The sequence below is a fragment of the Mauremys reevesii genome, linkage group 15 (genome assembly GCF_016161935.1).
Source record: "Mauremys reevesii isolate NIE-2019 linkage group 15, ASM1616193v1, whole genome shotgun sequence".
In the NCBI taxonomy this organism is placed as follows: Eukaryota; Metazoa; Chordata; order Testudines; family Geoemydidae; genus Mauremys; species Mauremys reevesii.
In genome coordinates, this window is record NC_052637.1 from 33,092,576 (window position 1) to 33,118,848 (window position 26,273).

At 39.0% G+C, this 26,273-nt stretch overlaps 1 protein-coding gene across 16 annotated transcripts in view; it reads right to left on the bottom strand.

The window, feature by feature from the left end:
- Nucleotides 1-26,273, bottom strand: part of MBTD1 (mbt domain containing 1) — a 54,660-nt gene that overhangs the window by 11,089 nt on the left and 17,298 nt on the right. For 13 of the 16 annotated variants that reach the window (XM_039500816.1, XM_039500823.1, XM_039500822.1 and 10 more), the window contains 10 exons: nt 21,879-21,996; nt 19,902-20,036; nt 19,297-19,385; nt 18,796-19,030; nt 17,035-17,090; nt 16,623-16,727; nt 15,563-15,710; nt 12,652-12,734; nt 11,905-12,139; nt 10,374-10,451 (listed from right to left, as the gene is read on the bottom strand). In XM_039500816.1, coding sequence (XP_039356750.1) covers nt 10,374-10,451; nt 11,905-12,139; nt 12,652-12,734; nt 15,563-15,710; nt 16,623-16,727; nt 17,035-17,090; nt 18,796-19,030; nt 19,297-19,385; nt 19,902-20,036; nt 21,879-21,996 — 1,282 coding nt within the window. Of the gene's footprint in view, nt 1-10,373; nt 10,452-11,904; nt 12,140-12,651; nt 12,735-15,562; nt 15,711-16,622; nt 16,728-17,034; nt 17,091-18,795; nt 19,031-19,296; nt 19,386-19,901; nt 20,037-21,878; nt 21,997-24,643; nt 24,770-26,273 lie in introns of those variants that run through there. The other 3 variants (XM_039500809.1, XM_039500819.1, XM_039500824.1) reach the window with 2 other exon arrangements.

The following is a 26,273-nucleotide window of genomic DNA, read 5'->3' on the forward strand; positions in this document are numbered from 1 at the left end:
AATTTGGAAAAACAAACAAACCTGTTTTTTCTAAAAAAAAATCTTCAAGTTATCGGATAACATCTTCATTCCATATGTTGATTTTCCCTCCAAATGCTGAATTTATTCCTGTCTCATCATATAAGAAAACCCTACTTTATTTTCACCTCCAAACAGAGGCCCTGGTCCTGAAATTAACTTCTGGAGGCAAGCCCGTGTGCCTGAGGGAACCTCACTGCAGAATCAGGACCTTAAACGCTATGATAGCATTTCAGCATCACCATTGCTTACACTTGTTCTCAAAGCTACACTGATGAATGCTAAGATATTGCCAGTCTAATCAAGTAAATGTACTTTGGGCTAACACAAGAAAATGGCCCTCAAGAAAGCTCTGAAGTCAATGGGCCTATTCATGGTAAGAGTTAAACATATGATTAAGTTTCTTGTCTAATCAGGGCATAGTGACTAAGGGTTGGCAGGTCTGGTGCCTCAGTTTGTTCTTCTAGGAAGGAAGTGATGCAATCAATCAGCAAGTTGTCTATATAACCAGACATTTAAAAACATAAGTCACATCATCTATTAAGTGGCCTTAGAACAAAACCAATTACTAGGAAGCAGTAAGTACTGGTGCATACTGTAAGCTACTATACTATTGATTAACTGTCAAAGGAAATTGATAACTTGTCATCACCGCCGTCTTTAGCGGCACAATATTTGGTCACAAGAAACTGGTACAATATTCCATCCATTTCAAGATGACACTGAAACAGAACTGTCTCCAAACATTACAGGAGCATGCACAGTGTTTTTAAGTTTGCAGCATTTTCCTTATTTGGGAATTATTGCAACCTACATCAAAACACACTGGCAAGATCAGACACAGTTAGGAGCAATCCATCATCTCATAATTACAGGGTCCTGTCCCTTCAAAATTCCTGAGAAATTCTGATGTGCTATAGTTCCATTTTAGAACAGAATAACAACCGTCTACCCAAGGTATGTGCACAACAAATCCAACCTGATCTTCCCTACTGTGAATAAAAAGCAAGCATCAGTGATGGATATACTGATGGATGAGAATCTAGTGACTGACCTGAAGATGCAGAACCACAATATAACTGTCACATTATTGCACATGCACACAATTACACATAAAGCACATTGGATGTTATCACTGTAAACTGGTGTCACCACAAAATATGAATGCTGGATATGAGCCTACAGTAGTAGCAGAAAGTTCTGAGGAGTTAGAAGCATATGACCTGATAACTGGATCTTTCAATGACCCATACCAATCCTAGAAAGGATAAGAGTCATTTCTTTACAATCCAGATGTTAGTGAAAGATTCACTGCTCTCCATTATAAGAGGGTTGCATAGCAACATACAATTAAGAAAAGAAGATTAGGTTTATTGAAGGTAAGGCCAAGCAGGATGCTGGCTGATTTCTGTTCCCCTTTTTAATGATCTCCTTTTTCAACATGGAGCCTTTTTAGGATAGACTTTTAAAGCCACTTACAGGACTAACTCAGATTGCATTACTTTACACATCAGTTAAAAAAACCTATAAAAAGCTTAGATTACAACAACTGAAGTCAAACGTGGATTTTTCAGACTCCAAAATCCAATGTCAACGCAGATGTTAAATAATAAATATTAGAAGTTATAATTTTTCTTATGTGCCTCCTTTATGTGAAATGGGCAACAAACAGCAATTTTAAAAAATATTTTTAGTACTAAATTTGTGCTTATTAACTCCTTATAAATCACATTAAAAAAAACTACAAGAAGCATTTTAGCATTTATTTCCCCCAACCTAACTTTTAAATGTTTTGGAATAAAAGCAAGGATGTAATCTCAGCACCAATGTACTTGCTCTTAGGAGCTTAAAATATATATATCTCAATATCAGACTTTATGTAATATTCTTCCGGGGAGGGGAAGGGGAGAAGCATTACACTGAGGGACCCATTTCCAGTTATTATCACAGGGGTAGCCGTGTTAGTCTGGATCGTAAAAAGCGACAAAGAGTCCTGTGGCACCTTATAGACTAACAGAAGTATTGGAGCATAAGCTTTCGTGGGTGAATACCCACTTCGTCAGACGCATTTCCAGTTAAATTGCTCCCACCATTCAACACTAAATCAGGGATTCACTAGTACCTGTACTACTGTTTGCATTATTAAGATATTTTGGAACAATTTGGGACTTTCATTCTAGTTCACTATTAACAGAGCTTCATTATCTCAGGAGTTCACTATATGCATGTCCAATGGAACCAATACTATTAGCGTACTCCTTCCAACTGCATGGACCCATTAACAATCTGAAATATTGCATTAGAAATGTTTCCAATACACATTGAAAACATTCAGCAGAATGACTCAAGCCATTCTGGAATGCAACATGAGTGAGTACCATGCATGTAAATAATAACTCATATTCGTAAAAAAGTCAGGATGTGTGGTAGTTTCTTGTTAAACCCCAGCATTTTGGCTGTTTTTGCACACGGGGGGGGGGGGGGGGGAGAACCAACAACACACTAATACTACAGATTTGTACGCTTCAAAAAATGTTCTTTCCAAAACAAAATCTCCCCCCACACACACCCTCAAAAAAATTACAACCGAAGACTATGGAAAGAATAGTTTCTCCTTGACATTATTATTTGCTGAGACGCAGCACTTGTGCCACTGTAACTTATCTGGCACATACGAAAAACAGGAGGCAGCCAGTTACAAGTTGTTTTCATGCCCTTATCCTCTCTTCCCCTTTTGGCCAATTAAATAGGTTTCTTAGCTAAACAGCCCACCAGACTCTTCTCCCCATCCCACATCACAAATCCACTCCAGGTTAGTAAGAACAGAAGAATCTCAATCCCCTTAGGGCAAGAGTCTGCCCTGGTGGCATTAGGTGAAGGAAGTTTCCTTTTCTGTGACTCAGTCTGTTTTCAGTGTTGTGTGAAGCAATGGTTTCCAAATAGCTTTAGGGAGACTTATGCTGGAGAGGGGGACAAAGCAAAAAGGAGAAAGACTGAGCAGACTCGGCTTACCAAGCTCCCTTCAGCCAAATCTGAAGTTCTCCAAACAGAAGTACATCAAAATGTAGCACAGAACTTTTAGTATGCAGTAGCAGGGTCCACACAGCGAGTTACAGCATGGCAAGCTAGTGCACTGTAGATACACACACTGGCAAGCTGTGCACTCTCCATATCGACAACCACCTAGAGCTTTTTCCAGACAATATGAGTCTTTGAAAGCCCCTTGGAGTGTATTACATTCTCCTGTTCCCAGGCTGGGCATTTAAAACAATGCTATGCAAAGATCTTACTGCTGACGCACAATTTATAAACTAAATTAATCTTAAAAACAAAACCAAAAAACCCCCACCATACTGAAGCAGATCTTCAGAACAGTTATGTCACCAGGTAACATAAAATATGGGAGGGGGACATAAGTAATAATCACCACCAAGACTACTTGAGAGGAGCAAGTCTTAGCAAGTGACTAGAGGAAGGAGATGACAAAAAAGCATTGGGGGGTGGGGCTGTACCAGTTGTTTGCTATCCCTTATTGAAGGCCCCGCTGCCTTGCGGCACGCTGTCTTTTTGGAAGACAAGAGCAGTGATCTCAGACCTTCAGAGGTTGCCTAGAGAGGCCTGCCAGAATCAGCTGCTGATAGAAACCAACAAGACTTGATCCTCCATTAGAAGGGCCAGTAGCAAGCAGAGGTCCATCAGGACCCAGCAGCCCAGATAAAGAGGACTGGCTACCTCTTTCAAAGGCCAGTTCTGGATGAGGCTGTGACAGGAAAGGAAGGCTCACTCTATCTTGACCAGGCCAGGTTTCTTGGGTTAAGGGCCTAACTGACAATACATTGGTGGATCAGTGAAGGACTATTGTCTTATGTTATGAACTTCTACGCTGAGATGGACATTTAGCATTAGTGCCAATTTATTTTCTGTAAAATTAAGAGGAGTCCTCTCTGCGGGACATTCTGGCACAGGCAAGCCAATGATAACTGGTACTAGCAATGAGATGTCCAAATCCCCTTTCATCACAAAGGGGATGATGGAATACTTACTGAGGCTTTCAGTACAACAGCAGGCCCAAACTGAACAAGAAGCTCAGTGGACTGCCAGCAGCTAATCCTGGGAAACTTCTCTAGGGAAGTTGTCAAGGTCTGAACTTGTTGCTCTTCCCTTCCAAAAAGGGCAGGGTGCACCAGGGCAGCAGGGCCTCCAGTAAGGAACGACCAAAGTGTTGTGCACCCTGTCACAAAAGTGTCTGCACCACCAGGTTAAGACCTCAGGGAGAAAAACAATGCAGATTTATGAAACATGCATGTGAAGTTAAGGTGGTTATGAAATCCTTTAAGAATTTCCCTCTGTGGCTAAGCACACACAGTTTTCTCAGTCTTCTGTTCATCCCAGGAATGAAGAACTTTTTTGTTCTTGAATTAATTGTACAAGATCATCCAGGTCTTTTAGAAGGCTTTGCATGTCCTCAATTGTAAAGAAATTTGGCCAAGACTTCCTGCAATCTCAGCATCTGTTTGTCACAAGCCAGGCCGTGCATTTGAGAAAGTTCTTGGCATCAGAGGCTCAGATATTGTTGCAAGGGATCTGGCACTGATGGGAAATATAACTGATCTCTGATCACCAACTACTGTGAGTTCAGCAGGCCTTACTGGGTAAGAAGATGAATACTCTATTTAGTGCCCTTTGTATGCATGGTGATTTATATGTGCACATAACATGTTGCCCACCAACAGGAATTTAAGAGGGCATTCATATGAATAAAAAGATCATTGTTATGCCTCTGGCTGCCACCTTTAAGGCCTTGAAAACTTGTTTAGATTCTTCAGAGAGACAATTCACCTGACAAGAAGGTAATTGAAGGAAGAGTGTATGTACAAGATCATTCCACCTGATGGAAAAGGCATTTGGTTGATGTTGTATCCCCATTCACATATTTGATGCAGAGTCACTGTACTTCCAAGGTTGCCTTGGGAGGCAAAGACACCTACCTGTACAATGACCTTACAGCTTAAACAGAGACCAAAGAGATAGCCTCTTTAGGATCTTTTTGTACCAGATGTGTGCTCTAATGTAATCAATGAATTCCTGTGCTCAGTTAGAAAAGCAAAACTTCTTTCAGAAATATCCTGGATCTTAGGCTGTTAATTTAAAAAACGCTCCCCATCTCATGCAGACTCCCATCTGGGGTACAGATTTTTTCTTTTGCTTCCTGGTGTGTTAGAAAGGAGAAACTATAAAAGACTTGAGTCACTTATCAAAGGATAGGGGTACATCCTGCATGGATGCTCTAGTCAGGTTAATTCTGTGTCCATGATAAGACCAAGTTCGCAAGGGTTGCCTTCTCCATTCATTGGTAGAAGAAGATCCGTTATATCTTCCTATTAACGCCTCTGCTATTGGCAAAGCTCAGAAAAGTGAATAGACCCATTAGGCCCAGCCAAATATGGCTGTCAATCCCACTGCAGAAGACTAAAACAAGCACCACTAGTTTGAGAGCCAAGTCTCAGATTATCACTCATAATCAGGCTATATTGCTCTATCTCCACCTATGAGCCCCAACAGCTTAGTTTGTGACAGCACAGTAATCAGCAAGCTTGATGTCTATGAGCAGAATGAGATACAGTTCAAAGCTGAAGAGGTCTGTGATGACGTGTAGTTATGCCCATGTGACCTCTTGCTTAACAACCTTCTTCATCCACCTAAGTCTTAGATTAACTATGTGGAAACATTTAGCAAATACTATGGCCTATCATGAACTAATCAAAGATAAACTAGTGTCTCTATATAGACCCTTGTTGTCAATTTTGAGTGAAAACGTTCCTGGTGGCAGTGACTTCAGCTTGTACAGCAAGTTAAGTTCTGGTCCTAGCAACTGAAGTACCTTACATCAGATTTCACAAGGTAAAAGATTCCTCTCCACAATGGTGCCAAAGCTTGCTAACATTCTTCCCACACCATTTTCAAGGGAGCATTCTTCTCCATATGCTCAATGGCAGAGTCCTTTGGGTTTTACCTAGTCCTTGGAAAGCCCACCTAACTTTTTGTTTTTGACACTATGAAAGGATGATTGGCCCTTTAAAGGGAGATGGGTTCAGCCCTACCTGTGACCCACTAAGTTCATCTCTCCAGGTGGAGAAAAGGAACAATGTCACATGACAGGGAAGACATGTGGCTAAACCAGGTCTTTGGGGTGGAAATAAAACAGAAGCCTGTGGAGAGAAGGAAAGAATCCAGATAGCTCTCTTCACAGAGACTCTCCTCAACTCCCAGGCACAGGGCCTCAGGAGCGCAGAAAACAGGTACCAGCTGGGAAGGCTCGAACAGGACTATGAACCCTGCACTAAGGTTGTGAGCCTGCTAGGAAGGCTGGATGGGTTATGAACTTAGTTAATAAACCCAGACACCAAGAAGGGGTGTTACTTGACACATGCAAGCTTATGTTGAAGTTACTGGGGAGCCCAAGAGGGGGAAACTGAGGCAGTGGCTAGTCTGAAGATAAGTGAAATAGGTACCATTGCTACAGACTCCAATTAATTGAGCAGAGCTGTTGCCAAGAGAACTGCATCTAAATGGATGTCTGATTGTATTTCACACTGTTGTAACGTGGCTGGCCTGAAAACTAGAGAGGCGATGTCAAGGCTCACTTGGTCGGAGGTGTATTTCCACAGCAGATACATACAATGAAGCTGGACAGCCGTCTCACCACACATTTACAAAACAGTATTGCTTACATTTGAGAACTCGTCATGCTACAAAGCTTGTTTTCAAGACAGAGGGAAGCCAAATACTCCCATCTTTGAAAGACGTTTATTTCAGGGTGCTCCTCATTTTAAGTTAATCACTGCATGAAGTGTTGGTTATTTGTCTCTTTGTGCATAATTGAACTTCGTGGTCCACTTGAATGTTTATCTTGGTCCCCTTTATATATTAAAAGATACTTGGCATTGACCTTGTTATGGTTGTCTAGTGCAGCCTCACCAACTTTTTCTTCTGGGAGATTCCTCTTCCATGACTCAGTATTTTTTATATCAAGAATCTACAATAGTGAAATACAAGGTTTGGTGTTTAACCGAGAAACATGGATCTAAAATCATCTCATTTGTAATCAAATATAATCAAAACACTGTTTTCTAGTTATTTATTGAAGAGGATTTCTGATAAACTCAAGAGCTGCTCTGCAAATGCTAGCTATGAAAAGGGTCAAATTCAGTAGGAAGGTCTTCCTAACACTGTCCCTTCTCCCATCGCCGCAGACTCGATTTTTCTGCCCAATGAATTTTAAAGGAATATCAGAGCCTCAAAGAGACTAGAAGAGAAGTTTAAAGTATGAGGTTACAATCCTCGTCAGGAAGCGTTAGTAAAGTTTTCAAAACTTTCTGTGGTGAGCTTGCAGATCATGCCTACCACACAAAAGGTATGAGGATTAATGTTTGTAAAATTTGCTAAAGCTGGCACACCCTATCAGCAAGAAATTTATTTTTGTACATGCCCTTGCGTAGAAATATTTTGAAATCCAGGTTTTTCCTCAGTAAAATCCTGACAATTTCACTACAGAGTGAAAACGCAGAACCCGACAACCTGAATGGATTGAACTGCAAATTAGAAATGTTGTGTGTGTTTAAGATACAGATTGTGGCTGCAATAACAGCAGTTAATTTGATTAATTTAAAGAAAAAAAATGTTCAAGCTTATTAGGAACTTGCAAGTAGTAATAAGGGTCTTTAAAGCATATAGAAAAGAGTAAAAAAAAAAAACTCCCCAAAACCCAAACACCTCTTTTCCCTCCAAAATGGAGGTGCCGAAGCTAGAGTTTTCTTAACTTTAGAAGTATTCAATGCTTCACACTTCAATGAACTCAAGATTACAAAACAGTGAACTGGTAACTCCTCAGGAAGAGTTTTGAATAGACCAGAGTCAGACAAGACAGAGCTTGATGATCAAACTTGGAATTTAAGCCTGGTGATAAAGCCTAGACTCAGGGCTCCACACCCTGGATCTCTTCCAGCAGTATGTTAAGGGCTGTCATGCAGCTCTTAACCACCTAAGTCTGCCGACTTGTGGGGAAGTCATGTCCTGTGTCAGCAGAATTGCCCACTTCCTAATACAAAGGCCTCGCTGGCAGCCAACATGAAGGCAACTGGACTGCAAAAGAGATGGTGTGCAATCCACAAAGATTAAAACTGATATATTTGCATTCTGCCTTCTCTTACAGTTAATTTTGTCCACTGTATCTTCAGCACAAAGTACTAGCTGCTGTTACAAAACATATCTCTCCTGCACCAAAGAAATACCACCTCTTGCCAAGGAAATACCAAGAATGTGAACAGAGGCAGTGGCTTAGTGTTCCAAGCATAGCTAGGCTGCCTTCTAACTAGTGCCTCTTATTACGACACTATAGAATCAGCCCTTCATTTTTATTAGGCAGATAAATGAACTCCTCTCACTGTATGTGGGTTCTTCTCAAACACTTTAAAAATTAAGTGTCAGCTCTGATTGGATATTCAAGATGTTGTGGCACTTTTTATTTTATTTATTTTTTTAAATAAGGAGCTTGCCCTGAGTTCTTGTCTAAAATTTATCGTCCCGCATAAAAATTTGCCATGCACCATGGGTTGGTGCTATCCTCCACTGCTCTCTTGCAGAAGCATCCAATCTTTTGAAAAATGCCTTGGAATCCTTTGGAATAAAAGGTGCAATGTGAATTTAAGATAAATATAGATGTATCTGATCTCCAACAAGAAAGGGCAGGAGAAAGCACAAAGTGTTCTTGGGACAGGCTGTTTCTACTCCCTTCGTTACAGACAGAAAATAGCTGTGGTTTGAAACAGAGTCATGGAAACAGGACTAGAGGGGGAAGGGAAGGTGCATCATTGTAACTTAAAAATTAAACATATATTTGTTTGAATTTTCTCCCAGGGAGACACTACTAACGTGGAAAGAATTTGGACAGTTGTTAAATCCCTAGTGTTTTTTTTTTTTTTTTAAAGTACCATATATACTCATTCATAAGCTGAATTTTTTTTAGTAAAAAAGGGAAGCACCAGGGAAGGGGGTCGGTTTATGAACGGGTATAAAGAGGGAAAGGTGGGACACAGCCCCTCCCCCCGCCAACAGAGGGAGCAAGGAGAGGCATCACAGCCAGCAGAGCCAGAAGGGAAGAGGCGGGGCCAGAGTCTCTCCACTTCTGGCCATGTTGCTCTCCCCGCAGCCTCCGAAGCAGCTGCAGCTCTGGGGTTCGCAGGCTGCGGCCGTACTGCTTGGTCCGGCCCACTGGAGCAGCTCCAGCCAGGCCAGAGAGATCCTCCCCAGATAAGGTGGGAAGGGATGGGATGGAAGAGTGTGGGGGTCCTGGGCTAGGGGTTGGGGGTGTGTAATCACAAGGGTTACTCCCCTGATTCCCAGCTTCTCCCCTCCAAAAACATTTCCCCACCAGTTGCTGTCCCAGCCCATCAGGGTAAGCAGCTGGTGTGCCAGGACACTTTGTTTACTTAGGTTTACCTCCTGCCTGCGGACGCTTCAGGTAAACAAATCATCTCGGCCCACCAGCAGCTTATCGTGATGGTTCAGGAGCCAAAGTTTGCTGACCCCTGAATTATAGGGTTGGCCTATGAATGGGTTATACAAATTTTCCATTTTTACTTATCCATCTTGGAAAGGTCAGCTTATAAACAAACCGGTTTATGATGGAGTAAATACGGTAATACTCAATTGACAAGAGTAGTCAACTATAGCAATACTACTGAGTACCTTTGTAAGTAACATTATTAAGAGCGTCCTACAATTGCCCAACACCCATAAAATTGATAAACTTGTCAATTTAAGAATTAGTACTGTTTTGCAAGAGGAGACAAATTTTAGTTTTATAAAGTAACTGAGGACGATAGATTGCCCTCGGTTTTCTACATCTCATTTACCTTCTGCTTCTAAACAACCTGGTTCTTATTTCTACAGCTTTGCTACAAAGAGTTAAAAACGAAGAGCCATGCATATATGAGCATTTTGTTCACGACCACCTTACTATATCTTCATGCTTATGCAGAATTCCTTACCTAAAATTGGTTCTAGGAGTATCAAAACTAATTTAACTTATTTGTCCGTGTACAATATACACAGAAGTTACAAACAGTATCAATCCTTTCAAAACCACTTACTTTCCATTTGGTTATTTTGCTGCAAGTTATAAAAAAATAACATTTCTCAATTAATAAAAGGCCTCCTTTTATGGCATACTGCACCTTTAAGCATAACACTTATTTCATGCACAAGCAACATTTCCAACCAGAATAATTTGAGACAAATTGCACAACTTTCTAACAGCTGGGAAAGGGCATATAAAGCACCACTTTGTCACCCACTTTTCTTGTGTCCTTTGTACTGTTGTGACTTAGCCTTTTTCTTTTGCTTTGACGAACTTGACTGGCTATCTCTTGCTGCTGAAAAATATTAAGAATTAAAATTTTGAATTAATGATTTGGGAAAATACTGCACAGTCTTTCATGCTAAGGAAAATTCACAAGAAAAATGTTTTCCTCAATGAATGAATGAGTGAATGAATGAAGACAGAATGTCAAACAGAACACGTTCACATAGGAAAAATCCTCTACTTGAACTGCACCCATTCCAGTAGCCCCTGGAACACAATTACCCATATCATGTTTCCTGACCTAACAGGCTACAAATAGTCATTTCATCCATCATTATGGGACAACACACACCTGCTGCCAGAGTCATACCTCTGCTCCTTTGAGCAACTAGTTCTCATAGCAATTATTTTCCTGACTGGAGAAGTATAGCTGATGCATCATAAAACTGAGTCTTGCTGCCACTCGGATTTCACATAAGGCAAGAAGAAAGTTGGGAGGAAGAAGGAAAAAAAAAAGATAGAAACAGAAAAAGATTAGAAAACCAGACACACAAAAAAGAAGATTTACATATAAAAAATGGACACAAACACACAAATTAAGATATCAAAAAATTCAGACTATCAAGAGAGAAATTATTAAAAGAATGGAAAGAGGCAAGAACAAAGAATGAAACAAAAATAAGCACTGGTAAGGCAGACTAATAGGAAAAAATTTGAAGAGTAAACTTAAGTAAAACATTTCAAATCAGCCATAACCTGTAATACATATTTTTATATTACGATTAGTTTATACTCCTCCAGTATGTCCGTCTAAAGAAAGAAGAAAAAAATGAATCTGTCAGTTGACAGAACTGATTTCATGTATTCCTGAACGCCTGCCAACATTTAAAGTATTCAAATCATAAGCTGCCAGCTACACTAAAGAGAGCATCTGGTCTTTACATATTCACTCTCCAGGCTCTGGACAGTGTTATGGGACTGAAAAGCCAGGTACGGACACACAAGCAGGCTGTCTGGGTTCTTTAAATTAAATCAGTGCATACTACAAGATCCCATATTGCAAACAATTGTGCATGTGAATAACTATGCATATGCATAGTAACATTGATTTAAATCCATAAAGTTACTAACACATGTTTGCAGGATCAGGGCCTCTTAATGTAAAGTGCCATGCAAATTGATTGTGCTATAAATGATGAGTAATGTTATTTAGGCCTGATGCTTAAGCAGTCTGTCTCTTCTCTGGCCCAAACATCTGTTAGCCCCAGGATTAAAAATAAACAGAGCACAGCCATGCAAATACTCTGAAGTGCTTTATCAGTTATAAAGTGAAACAGATTAGAATGGTGTGCATCTGAGAATTAGCAAGGGTCTAGTCCATTTTTTGTTGCTGGTGGCTACCCAACCCCAAAAGGGTAAAGTTACGAGAATGACCACACGTGTATAAACACTGGAAGGCAACTGGTAAATTTTAGATTTAAAAAGATGCAAGAGGAATCATTTACAAATGCAGAGCAACTTACTTTGTGGTGCAGGAGGCTGTAGTTGATATCCAGTTAATTGGCACCACCCTACAGGATAGAGGTCAGGGGATTCGCAATCCACCCACTGGTCATATTCTTCTTCCCAGCCATCAAAATGTATCCTCAATAGACGATGGATGATGCGGGTTACTGTGGCCACACATACAAGGCGCGGTTCCATAAGATCTACAGCCTCCAGTTTCATTCGAATGTGAAACCCATGGTTTGGAACTTCCTGAAAAAGGAAAATGAAGCAAGACAGCCAAATATCAGGAAACCAAGTCTAACATCTTACTCTACATGAAGTTTACATACTTCACGGGGGCTGCTGTTTCAGTCAAGTTTAATTTCAAGTGGCATTATTCAGATGGTGAAAGTGAACATGGTGGAATACCAAGGTATCATCTATGTAATTTAATGTGCTCCTATTTTCTTCCATAGTAAGATTTTTTTTTTCCAGAGTCTGAAATATACAAGCTGAATGCACATAATTTTTTCTATTTCTAATAAACAAATTTCCCAATTTCCATTTCTACTAGATATTTTTCAAAGCATACTCATATGGACTTTGAAAAATCACTGTGTCTGGTTTTGTGAACAATTAGCACATAAGTGAAGAAACATATTTAAGACAGCTGAAGAGACTGATTAACCTCATGGGACCAAGCAGGCAGGAATTTACAGCACAAAATCCACTGTAAATAGCACACATGCCATACAGTTGGCTTTACCAATGATTTATCTTACCTTATTGAAGAGTTTTACAGGTGCTGCTATAGAGTCCGTTTCCCTGAGGTAGTCAAACCATTTGAAAGGGAGTTTTGCATAACCTGTGAATTTTAAATAGTACCTTCGTACATCAACTGCAAACTTTGTTCATTTAAAAACAACACTATTAGTGCTACATTGTCACTAAAAACACAAAGAAGCTAGACACAAATATAAAAATATTTTTCTCAATTTGACATTTTGCTCCATATTGGGTTCCACATAAATCAAACAGAGAAGAAAACCTCTTTAAATGCTATAACAGCCTTTTTATAATGATGTGACTAAAGACAAATCTGCAAAATCATCTACTCTTTCCTGTGGGAGAAAAATAATTTTATCCTTGAAATGCTGGATTTGTTTGGAGAAGACTGGCCAAAACACAATCAGTGAAATAAATGTTTTTAAAACAGAGATCATAGGGTTAGAAAACACAGCAATGGAGGTAATGAAGGGCTTTTCTCCACCTTATAAACTAGAAGAGACAACTGTTTCTCAATAATGTATTTAATTTTGGTTAGTCTATTGAATTTGCATGTGATAGAGAGGACTGTTTTGGGACGACTTTTCCCTTCAACCAGCTTCTTAGACCAGAAAGTCTCAAATTTTGGCCCTTGAACCAGCAATAGTTTGCAGATTTCTTTGTGGTGGTCTGTAGAATTAAACATTTTGAAAAACAAAGAGGTGATGGGGGCTTGGAGTGATGGAATGGAAGATAGTCCCCATAGGATCTCACTAAAAGTGGTGTGCAGAATAATTTAAAAAAAAAAAAGAGCGAGAAAGCCACTGTTTTAGTCCAAGCTGCCAGTTTGGGTCACAGCTCAATACGACAGGGCTACAGTCCTCACACACATAATTAAACTTCAACAACAAACTCCGGTCCCAATCCTGAAAGGTGCCAAGTGTCCTCAACTTCCACTGACATCACTGGGAGCCGAGAGTGCTCCGTGCCTTACAAGATTGAATCCTATGTTTTAAGGCCCCTTTTTTCCACAGTGTAAAATTTCAAGCTAACAAGGTGAATACAGAAAGGGTGGCAGCAAGCTAAGTTTACACCACCCTCATGAACGGACGCCTGATTGGCTGCAGATTCATCAAGACAGCAGGGCAAGAGGTACACAAGAATATTTTTTGTTAGCATACAGAGATCTTCTGACACAGACATTCAATAATTTTTTTACAAATGTTATCTAATTAATCCTCACAACAAGCTATGGGAAAGATGGGAGCAGAGGAAGGCCATCCCAGAGCTAAGATTAGAACTCAGGACTTCCAATTCCCATAATTTAGCCACTAGAACACACCTCTCACAGGTATTAAGGGGGCTCTGATCATTATAATAATGCATTTGCTTCAGAAATAATTTAACCTACTAAGAAGGTTAAAGTTCTAGAACATTCTTACTGCTGTTTGTTAGTCATACACATAAAACTAAATTTTACAAAACTGAATATGATTTATAATAATAGTCTAGCAATGGATGATACAGGATTGCTATCAAGAATTCTAAAGAGAGAAAGGGAAGAAATGCAGACAAAAGCAGAAAAGCAGGAAAGCTGCCACGATGTAAGAAACAAGGCAGCATATTCAATGATATTAACAGAAGTTCACCTTCTGTCGTAGGTTCAGTAATTGAAGAATAAACATTTACTCAGGATTTTTCAAAGATACGCATCTATCATTTATAGTGTATCGGCCATTTAAAAGTCTTGTTTTACCAGAGTTTATATAGACATACATTTTGTCATTATTAAATTTTCATTCTGTAAATTACTCCAAATTCTCTTAAGTTTTTTTTGTTTGCTTGTTTGTTTAAGTCACAGGATGAACTATATGTTTTTGGCAGGTCAGATTATCCCCATGATTTTCTCTGCAGTAATTCCACTGAATGTTACAGCTCCAGTAAGCAAGGGTAAATCTGCTCAGCTACGGATTCGCCAAATGCTAAAAGACCAAACAGATTCATGTCAGCTAACGGGGATGCTATGAAATGTTTTTCTTTTTGTTGCAGGCAAAACTGTCAGTACACTCAAAATTCAGAAAATCTCTGCACTCAGTGCCAATAGAAACTTGCACTTAACCAGTAATATAGGTTCCCCGCCTCTCCTTCCAATAATGTAGAGATTTTTGAATGAATAGGGACAAAGACAGAATTCTTACAAAAAACTAAACAAACAGTGAGCACCTATCATCTACTATGATGCAATTACCTATCTCTCCCTTTATATGTAACTAAAGTAATGTAATAAAGTTTAGAGATGAAGCCAATAGAAAACCATCTGCAGACACGTATGGTGGTGTTCAGGCAGTTTTGCTCACAAAAATCATTCCTTAGTCTTCTTCAAAAAATGAACCCCTCCTACTCCTATGGATACTGATATGAAGGATAAATTTATGTGCATTTTAGCAAGAGAGAATAATTCATCATGCCTGATTAATAAATCTGCAACACTTTACAATGCTTTTAATATGGACAATTGCTCTATCATAATTCCAGTCCTCTGCTGGCCCAAGACTCCCTAGCACTGATATTCTTGAGATAGTTCTGGAAGTGCTCTGCATCTCACTCCCGCCACCCCAGCATTAATTGTTGCTGAATATAACTAATTTTACTCAGTAAGAGTTTAGTTACATAATGACCATATTCTATCTTTAATCTTTGTGTAGTCAAAACAAACCTCATTTTATTTGCCCATGAATTAAACATTCATTGAGTTTGACATCCCTGTTTCAGACCATTTTAAGTAGTGCTGAAGTTTCTGTTTGAAATCAAGATTGTTCTGAAAATGAAATGAATGCTGCAAAACGATTTAAGAAACAAAGAATGTGATTATATAGAATACCACTGAAAAATAATCAAAATAGAAGTTGGTCAGAATAGTGTAAATACCTCTGGGTGGAGTTAGCTCAATTGCATTAATTTCACAGAAACCAACAGGGAAAATAGAAGGGGAGGTGGCATGGTAACAAAACCAGTCAGACCCATCTGCTGCTTCTGAGCCATCAATCCCGATCATTAGATATCCATCTGCTAACACCTTTGGAAATAAAAACAATATTGTATATTAAGCACTTTTATACCTGTGAAGGCCAGGCTAGAAATTTAGTATGTCACGTTTCAAAGTGGAGTAAGAAATTAAACAAATGATAAGCAAATATGTATAAAGAACACTGTCAACTTAATAAAAGTCACTTCTCTCCAATATTTTTTGTTGTATATGCTATTGCAATCATTAACTGGCAACAATAATAGAAGAGCGAGATTAGAGACTATTTTAGTTTTCAGGTTTTTTCCCTTGAATATTTGACAGCGCTTTGTGTAGTATCAGTTTCACTCTATCTTTGTATAGTTAGTTTCCTTAGTAGCGTGAGGGTCTTCCACACACAGGAAAAAAAATAAAAATATTATATATAAAAAATAACTGTAAAACCAAAAACGTTGGCAGGAATATTTTTGGGCAGATGTATTATCCAAAGCTTTTGTGAGGGATTAGATTGTCTGCAAAATAGCCAGATGAGAATTAACAAGAGGTTCCATTGCACATTAATTTCACAGGCATACTGTTTGTCAATCAAAGTTCAGGCTGGAATTTTGAACATTCGTGAATGCCACATACAGGTACTTTTCATCTGCCGCTATAACAATCAACCATTCTTAATACCCCAGTAACAGGAAAGCAACTAATAAATGGAAGCCATTGGTAAGCATTCACAAATTGCACACATTATCCTTTTATTGGAAGGGGTGGATGTGGAAGGAGCAGACAAGAGTACATGCAGTTGACCAACACATTGGTTGCTTTTTTAAAATCTTGTTTTAAATAAAATCTCAGCCTTTATTTAAAAAAAAAAAAAGTTTTTAGCAGCAGTATTGATTACAGAAGACTGGAAATCGGATTAACAGGATTCATGTCCTATTCTCCCACAAAATTATAAATTCATTCTCTTACCTTCCTAATGGTTGCAACACATATTGCAGACAGGTTTAAGGGATCGATAGCTTCCAATTTCATTCCCTCCTTGAACCATTCTCCACTTGGATCTACTTCTTTTACCTAAAGATTCATACAACAGCATTATACAGCTACCTGAGGTGACAAGAACTGATGTACGAGACAACATAACCACACCCATGAAACAAAGTTTGCAGCAAAAAGACCAAAATACCCCTCAAACTCCCTGTCAATTTTACTTACATCAAAATGCCTAACAGCTTTTTTTTTTTTAAGTAATTTCCAATAGTGACAGACCTTTGTACAGTAATTTGGTATAATTTCTCAGTTATGCTTTGTCTTCAAGTGATGAAAAATTCCTCTTCCAACTCTGAGTAAATAATCTTAGCGTTCTCATTAGCAATCTTACCCTTGCAAATAAGTGTGGCGGTGCATCATAATGTCCGTCTTGTTTCTTTGTAATATCTACAAGGGACAGTTACATTATTAATCAGCAAATATTTATGAAGAGACTAATAATACCCACCCTCAAAACAAAAACACCTTTTCCTAACATTGTACCACTTAAGGGAGTCATAACTTTACAAACATGTGGGCCTGAAATCTATAAAGAGGTCAAAGCAGTATGCCACCTAGACAATTTGGGAATGGAGCTCAAATCGTGCAATTTTTTAATTTTTTTATTTTTATTTTTGAGAACACTGTTGGACAGGAGATGACAGCTTCAGAGAACACTAATACCCAGAAGGCTTGATTATAGCACAAAAGTGTCAGTGAAATACATATAAGCTTTTGCAGAAGTTTGACAAGTGAAACTAGTTTGCATTCTCAGTAGAGTTAAAGCAGGAACTGACAAATAGACTCATACACATAAGTGACTTCAAAGCTTAATATAAATAAATTTTGAAACATCTTCGTATTGTGGTCATGCTGTTTGTTACCTCATTTTTGTACTAGAAATTCTTGTTTTTGTGAAACATTTTTGTAGTGTGGTGGGATCCATAGCTCTGATTGTTGCTCCTCTGCTATAGGATCCTAAGAGTCCTGTGGCACCTTGAAGACTAACAGATGTATTGGAGCATAAGCTTTCGTGGGTGAAGTGGGTATTCACCCACGAAAGCTTATCCTCCAATACATCTGTTAGTCTTCAAGGTGCCACAGAACTCTTTGTGCTTTTTACAGATCCAGACTAACACGGCTACCCCTCTGATACTATAGCAGAGGAGCCGCCTGATCTTTGCGGCAGTTTGCTGCTACTGGTTGGATCCGCTTCTCTGAAATGAATTCCAGCAGCTTTGTGAAAAGCTCTTATGTCCATTTCCAGGAAGCAGTCTTGAGCATGATTTCTTTTAACTGTTTCCCTTTTATTTTTATATTGATTTCAATGAAGGTTTCCAACCAGTAAAAATATTGATATTTTAGTGTCCAAAGCTGGTGCAACATGGATCTTTTTTATTCCTGTTGTATGTTACAGATGAGTGGCTTACGTGCAAAGGAGCAAAGAGAGTCTTAGCAACAATGTTAATTTATCATTAAAAAGAGGACATAAAATATTTAAAAAATAGAAATGTTTTGATTTTAGGTGATAAAAACTCCACTACACATCTGTCAGCCTCTACTTTTCTGTCCCTCTTCTGACAACTTCTGCAATGCAGTTATATGTTGCCATACAAAGATTGAGGTCAGAGCAAAATAAACTGAATTAAATCAATAACACAAGCAATACTTGTGCTGACTTTACTGTATCACGTAGGTGGTGGCAGCTGGTGGGGCAGTTCTGTGTAATTCCAGGGTGCCAGCAGCAAGACATGCTAAATACACAGAACATTGGGCTTTGTGCACAGAAACCCTTGTTTACACTAGCTTATATTGTAAACATTTCTAGATACGGTCTCATGGATGGTGCCTCATTGAAGTTTACCCAAGCTCTTCCAAACCCTGAAGGAAAAACACTGATGATAGTTTTTAACTAAACCATATGGAGCGGAGACCTAGTGGCTGAAAAAAAAAAGTCTTGATTAACGCCAATGCATACGTTTTTGAAGATATAATAACTTGAATTAGAAGCTTTTTCAGTCAACTTGCTCCTTTTAGCCAAATCATTGCATGAAGTATCTTTCAAGTAAGCCTCTACTGCTGACAAGGTATCTTTGCAACACAACTTGCTTACCAGATCTTTTGAAGCGATGTCCTATACTTCGGGACCAACCAATGTGATGAATGAGTGGGCTGTACATATGGCACCAGAAATCATCATTTTTGTCTTCACTTTCTTCATATACCAATCTTAATCGTCCTCCAATTACACTGTCTACAACTGCTACCCGTGTTCGACAGAGATGCGTTTTGTCAACAACTTCTACTCTCATGGAAGGTTTGAAAGGATACTGCATACTTTCTGAAACCTTAAAATAATAGGGAAAATGTTTAGTCACGTGTCATCTGCTATTAAAGCACCGTCCACTAATTTCAGTCTCCAGTTTCTTTGCTGCAAAAGCCAAGCGGTTGAGAACCGCTGATGTAGTCACTGAAGTAAGAAAAATGGAGCAGCTGCAGTTCTATCTTCTTCCACAAGAGGGGCCAAAATGCCATTACAAGACAGTTCAATTCCTCAAACAGTAATGAGGTTGTGTTTACTTTATATTACATTATTTATATCACATCAACTTACCTTCTGAGAAAAGTCAGGAGGAAGAGTTTTGGCACCAGTAAGTCGCTTCACGAGAAAAGCTTTCCAGTTTGTGTATTTGTGTTGGATTGCTGTTGAAAATGAAGGGCGAAAAAGTCAATGATTACTAATTAAGTTGACCCATTAGAGATACACAGTTAAAGTCAGTATTTGTAAAACAATATAAAATTATTGTTAAAATACTGAATGAAAAATATAAGAATAATTAAAATGTATCAAAAGCCTTAAAGGCTGAATTCTGCTCCAGTTTCACAACTATGTGTGTGTATATTTTGGGGCAGAAGCCGACCTAAGATTTTAATAAAGAATAGATTAAATAAAACAGAGTATGCTTTAGCAACTGATTAATTTAATTACTTAGGATCTGATCTTAATGACCCTTATTCACATGAGTAAGGGGTATTTCCTGTGAAGATCCACAGGATCAGGTCCTCACTGACTCATAGGCAACAAGATTTATTCACAACTTTAGATATGATTCATAAATGAGAGCCACATCAGTTTCACATCTGAATCACAATGAATTCAGTTAAATGTAGAAGATTACAATCTCTACTACTGAATCAGGAGTGCTAAAATTTACATACTTCTTGGTGGGACTAGAGGCTTCCCACTAGTTGCACACCAACCAACTGGGTGGATGTCAGACCCACACACGTTGCACCAGAAGTCAATACTTGAATCGTTTTCAAACCCTTCATATCTCAGCAAAGCATTGTAGCCTGAAAGAGAGCAATCCCATGTTTAAAAGCTATAGCTGAGTGAGGTTATAAAAGATTAATACTATTCCACCCAGCATAATGTATGTCCACTGAATTTTTTAGACTACATGATTCAGAAGGCATCTTGCTGGACTTGAAGGTAATTTGTTATCAATGCAAAAGAATAGAAACGTTCTGAGGTACTATATGTGTGTATCTTATATGGTAGGAAAATGTGTATATCACTTTTGAGATATAGTATATGACCTTACAATTAAAGATTGTTGTATTGCATATACAGAGGAAGTGTGTTTAATTATAATTTATGCAGTCCTTGACTTTTGAGTGTTTAGCTATGTAACCTTTAACTTTGTAAAAAAGAAGATCAGTAGTGAAGTTTACGAGTTCACTGATCTGGGGCTATTTGATTTCATATTTCCTGATCCTGAATCATCCATAATGTGAGGAAGCTGGTCCCTGAAAACTGGGCCAATGCAAAACAGGCCCAACCAGAAGAGTTTAACACCTGAACAGGAGAAAAACTGAGGAGTTTGGAAGCTCTGCATGTGGGAGTTTCTCTCCTTTAATACCTCTGCAAGGATAAAGATTCATACATAATCTGTGTGTGGTGAAAAGCATCTTCAAAGAAAACTGTTGATAGTGGAAACTTATATAGACATTTGCTAAATGATTACTGCATATACTTGTTGATAAGCTGATTTTTTTTAGTAAAGCATCAGAGAAGGGGTTGGCTTATGAACGGGTATAGAGAGGTGGAGAGGTGGGACACAGCCCTCTCCCGCCCACCCCAACAGAGGGGGCAGCACAGCCAGCAGAGCCAGAAGGAAAGAGGCGGGGCTAGACTCTCTCCTCTTCTGGCCACGCTGCTCTCCCCCCAGCTTCCAAAGCAGCTGCGGCTCCAGGGCTGGCAAGCTGCGGCCGCACTGCCCAGCCTGCTGGAGCAGTTCCGGCCAGGCCACAGACATCTTCTCCTGGCCCACCCCAGGTAAGGTGGGAAGGGACAGGAAAGGGAGAGTGTGGGGGTCCCGGGCTAGAGGTGGGGCAGGGAGGAGTCATGTGGGGAGGTCTCAGGTTAGGGTCGGGGTCATGTGGGGGGTGGTCACAGAGGTTAGTCCCCTGACCCCCAGCTTCTCCCCCCTCCCCAAAATTTCCCCATCAGCTGCTGTCCTGGCCCATCAGGGTTAGTCACTGGTGGGCTGGGACATTTTGTTTACTTAGGTTTACCTCTGTGCCTGCGGACACTCGAGGTAAACAAACTGTCTCAGCCCGCCAGCGGCTTATCCTGATAGGGCGGGAGCCAAAGTTTGCCAACACCTGAATTATAGGGTCAGTTTATTAATGGTTCATAAAAATTTTTTATTTTTTACTTAGCCATCTTGGGGGAGGTCACCTTATAAATGAACCAGCTTATGATTGAGTATATACGATAGTTTAAGATCCAGTGAAATGAAGTAATAAGCACCTTCAACTCCCACTGAAGTAAACTGGAGTTAAAGGCCCCCAGCACAAAGGAGTCAGTTGCAACATCTTACAACATTTATCTTAGTGTTACAGCACTGCGTGGCAGCCCACTACTGCTCTCATTGACTTCAACTGGAGGAGTAACAGGCTTTGTATTAGTTATTACTTCATATGCATGAATAAATTTTCATCTAAATCTTTTTCTCTTTTAAAACAACCCTTTCCCCCAAAAAAACAACTACAGATTATAGTAGTCCGAGAGAACACTCTTCACATCCTTCTTGCTTTTAAAAGAAATTGCTCAGTTCCCTGAATTGTGACTTCCCCAATACAATTATCATTGCAATCATTTTAATACATATGATCTTAAAAAAAGTTAACCTGCTAATTTCACAATTCCAGCTATCCAGAAGACTTTGGTAGGTAGGCTGCAGTCTGTGTTTGGAACTTCTACTCGCACTCCTTCTGAGATATCACCCCAGCATGTCCCCATGGGTGCCTGTCATTTAAATTGGAGGGGAGGGGGGAAATCACATCTCTTTATTCCATTTGAAAGTGAAATATTCATTTTTGTTTTATTAAAGCTTTATCAACGATCTTCAAAAACTGGAAAAACTCAATACAAATGATACACACAGACACATATTTAGAGAATTAGAACTCTGAAAAAAAATCACAATTTATAAAAGGAATTTTGTTATACAATTACTACTACTAGAATATTTCAGCAGTTCTGTGACTCTCAATTTAATAGTTGCAAAACACAAGCACTAGTAAGTTATACATACGCTCAACCCAGCATCATTCCACAACACGTTTCAATCCAAAACTAGGATCTGATCTCAGTGACATTGTTGTAAATCCACAGCAACTCTGACTTTAGTAAAATTTCTTTGGATTTATACATGTGCCAGAGATATAACAACCTGCCCATAGTCTCTACAGCAGTAATTTCTTTTCAGAAATCTCCTTGAATCTCTTCTGCAGATTTAATGGGATGGGGTTTATCTCCCACTGGTTAATGCAGTTCACATGCCTTTATAGGAAGAGGCTTTTGCATGGCCTTCAAGTGATCATCTCATCAGTTAAGAACAATGAGAGATGCAGTCTAAGTCAGCTGCACAACTCACATGAATATCAATGGGAATTGCACTACTTTGAAAGTTTAGACTGACGTGTTAGCAACAACAACAAAAAGCTGAATGGACTTTAAGGGTTTTTGGAAAATTGTAGATAGAAGCCAAATGTCCTTTTACATTCAGTTCGTGAAGGGAAGTTTCTTTAGGTTGGACATGAGGAAAAGATACTTGATCGATAACTAACTAATCAAAGGAGGTGTTGTGGGAACAGTGAGAGTGTGTGATGCTGAATAGTCACTAGAACTTATAGTTCACTAAGCCAAAGTTATTAGCAGCAGAATCTTCCATGTAAAAAAAGTTATAGCTTGCAACTATCACATAACACTATTCTCAATAACTACATAGCTACTAGTTGTGTTATCACATCATATGAAAATAGAATTCTTAAGTTTCTTCTTTAACATGGACTCACTGTCCTTTTTTAAACTAGAAACTACCCAGAAACAGGTATTCAGATTTTTGAAAATTCAGAATAGTGGCCAAATCCACACCAAAAGATGTACTGAGAGGAACAGACCCTGATCAGTGCAGACAATATCTAAGCAGATTTTGTGTGGGCAAATGAATGAATTTACTAGTTTTGTACCACATCAGGCAGCAAACATCTTTCATTTAAGGCTCTATGCCTTTTTACTAGTCTCTTTGCAAACACAAAGGACTTGAACACAATTCACTGGAAAGACCACAGTATTCAGTCCCCAGCCTCTCAGAAGCCAAGCTGTGAAGGAGAGGGGAAGAAGAGTTGCCCTAGTTCTGAACACTTAGAATGTGCAAGTCTGGAAGTCTGCTGGAGATCAGCTATGGCCACCTAGCAACAGTGAACGTCAAATTTATACTACGGGGGAAACACTACTACTTACTACTCAGAGTATTGGAGGCCAGACATGCATGAACTGTTTTCCCCAGTAAGGGAAGACATATCCATTACAAATATGACAAATTTCTTTTGCTTGAAGCCTGGTCTCTTCCATGTTCTACTATATCTCCTACACCATTCTAGACTGTAGGGCTCTCCCTTTGGCCATTTGACACAGAGAAATAACTTGAAGGAAGATAGTTTATTTAGGTATAAACAATACAATTTTCTACAGTTAGATTTCTCCATCTAGGAGGATAACCCAATCAAGCTACTGTTTAGTCAGCTCTGACATATTGCTCTTTCACTTTGATTTTTTAGGGAGCTCTTCCTCTATTTAGCTTTCAGTGTGGTCCTACTACACATCTTCTATTAGATCTAAATTCACATCTGTGGCTTTTTAGAAAAGGAAGGGAAAAATAAACTTTTTAAAACTTACATTTATGGATTGTCTGTAGCCTTGTATACAATGCTACAGATGGGTCCAAACAGCTAAGAGGGTTAATATCTGAAATGATCTGATATGGTACACAGGCTTTTGTTTAAAAATAAGTTATATTTTACTAATAGTTTACATTTTTTAGTTGATCCAGAGAACCCAAGTACTGAAACTGTCAGGGCTTTTTCTTTCTCCTCCCCGCAGGTCAACCAATATCTGAGTTGGCACAAAGATTTTACATTTCTAGGTTGTGGATTGGTATAGGGGTAAATAGCAGAAAGTTAAATTTGTCCTTGTCTGTGAAAACAGTGGTTCTGCTCGTTTCTCCTACACCAATCCATATGGCTCACCCTTCAGAAGAGAGCCATCCTGGGTAATGATCACTTCATAAGAGCTAGGTATTGTTGTTGTATTCAATGATGGTATACAATATATCTAATATACTGTATATCTTTTTTCTTTCTCACCTAATGAATGTTCTTAAGGGAGGAAGATTAGGTAACATAGGGCTATGATAGCCATCTTCCTTAATGTCTTCTCTCTCTTCATCTGACTAATCAATGTTTGTAAAGTGCTTTGAAAAGAAACTTAAAGCACTATGTAAGTTCTAAATCTTACTCATCTGCTTACTGGAGGGGGGGTAACTCTGAAGTCTGGATTGGCATAGTATGAACTAGCAGAACCATAAATTTACAGCTAAGAACAAATTTACCTTTCAGACTCATGACGAATAGATCCACCTCAGGTTCCTCCCCAATCAAGGAAGATCTGGTTCACCACTTCCTGATCCAGGGACCACTCGTGAGGGTTAATCTGAGAGTGACAGTCGCCTTCCCTGCAAGGTAAGTTGCAATCAGGAAGGTCCTGTTGGACACCATCCAAATTCAAACCTCCAGGGTTTCCTAAGATGAAAAGGCTGAGCTTGTGACTCCCTACATGATAAGCATCTCAGCTTGGCTGTCTATTTGTAAAGAAACCTTTTGGGGAACACGTGATTTCACCAGGCCCAGGATGTCTTCAGGATTGCCCTTCTTCTAGGATTCTGATATGAAACTTGGACTCAGAGGGTTAAATGCAAAGAGATGCTGCTGATTCCTGAAATATGTGAGGACAGTATCCTGATACCATGAATGTAGACAGTATCTACACAGAAGGTAACAAGAGAAAGGATGGGAAAAGAAGATTAGAAGTACAGTAGTGCCACCTAGTGTAAAAACTGAAAATGCCACTTTTTAATCAGAGAACTAACAATTGGACTTCTTTTTAATGGGAAAATGAACGTATTTCAGTCTAAAATAATATTCATCTGAAAGGGATTTTGAAACATATACCACCAGATAAACCTGTGAGCTTTATATTGGCAACAGGGTGGAAAAAACATGAATATTGATCTTGTACATTAAGTTGCCTAATAGCAAGTATTGACTAGAGACTCAAAAAGTTATCTTTGCTCTGCTCACGAGGAACACTTTGAGGTACTCTCCCTATTTATTATGACTATTGGAGAAAAGTAAGCTCTTTGTAGAATCAAGGAAAATGAAACAAGAATTTAGGTTAGTTACAAAAATCACAAATGGGAAAAGAAATATCAAGCCTATCTAGTGATGATGAACTATACTAAATTACTATTGCTGTAGAGGTCCGATGGACTTAAATATCGGACTGGATTTTGCAGACTACCAGATACAAAACAGGAATGTGAGAGATTGTGATTCAGAGACTACAGGAAAGAATCCAGATGCACAAATTCTATTCATGGCTCTGCCACCAACTCACTGTATCACATTAAATACATTACTTTTCACATCTTTACATCTAAGTTTATCCACCTGTAAAATTGGCATAATACAATGTGTCTGAGGCTGATAAGTGAAACACGGAAAAGCTGGGCTGTAAAGCAATACAGAAATGCACGGTAGTATCTCAAGCATCATCAAAATACACTAAAGATTACAGTTTCCTCTCCATGTGCAGGTGGAGCTTCCATTAAAGCAAACAACACTGAAGGGAAATAGACTCTTACATTAGGCATTCAGTACTGAGCACTGGGAAAGGCAAACGCACATTTGAACTGCTGAAAACTATTGAATCATTAGACAAAAGCACTTCCATACAAAATTATCAACAAGACAAAATGGGATCTGATAACTGCTTATCTGTTGTTTATCCCTGCCCCACCCAACCATGTAGAGCCCATGTAGCCAGATATTTTCACCCAATAGCAAATTTAAGGATAGATACCGCAAAAATCTTACTCTACTGAGTACTCTTTACTCATGTGGTTAATCCTATTGACCTTAACTGAAACGGGATTGTGCCCTAGATGTATTTATTTAGTTAGG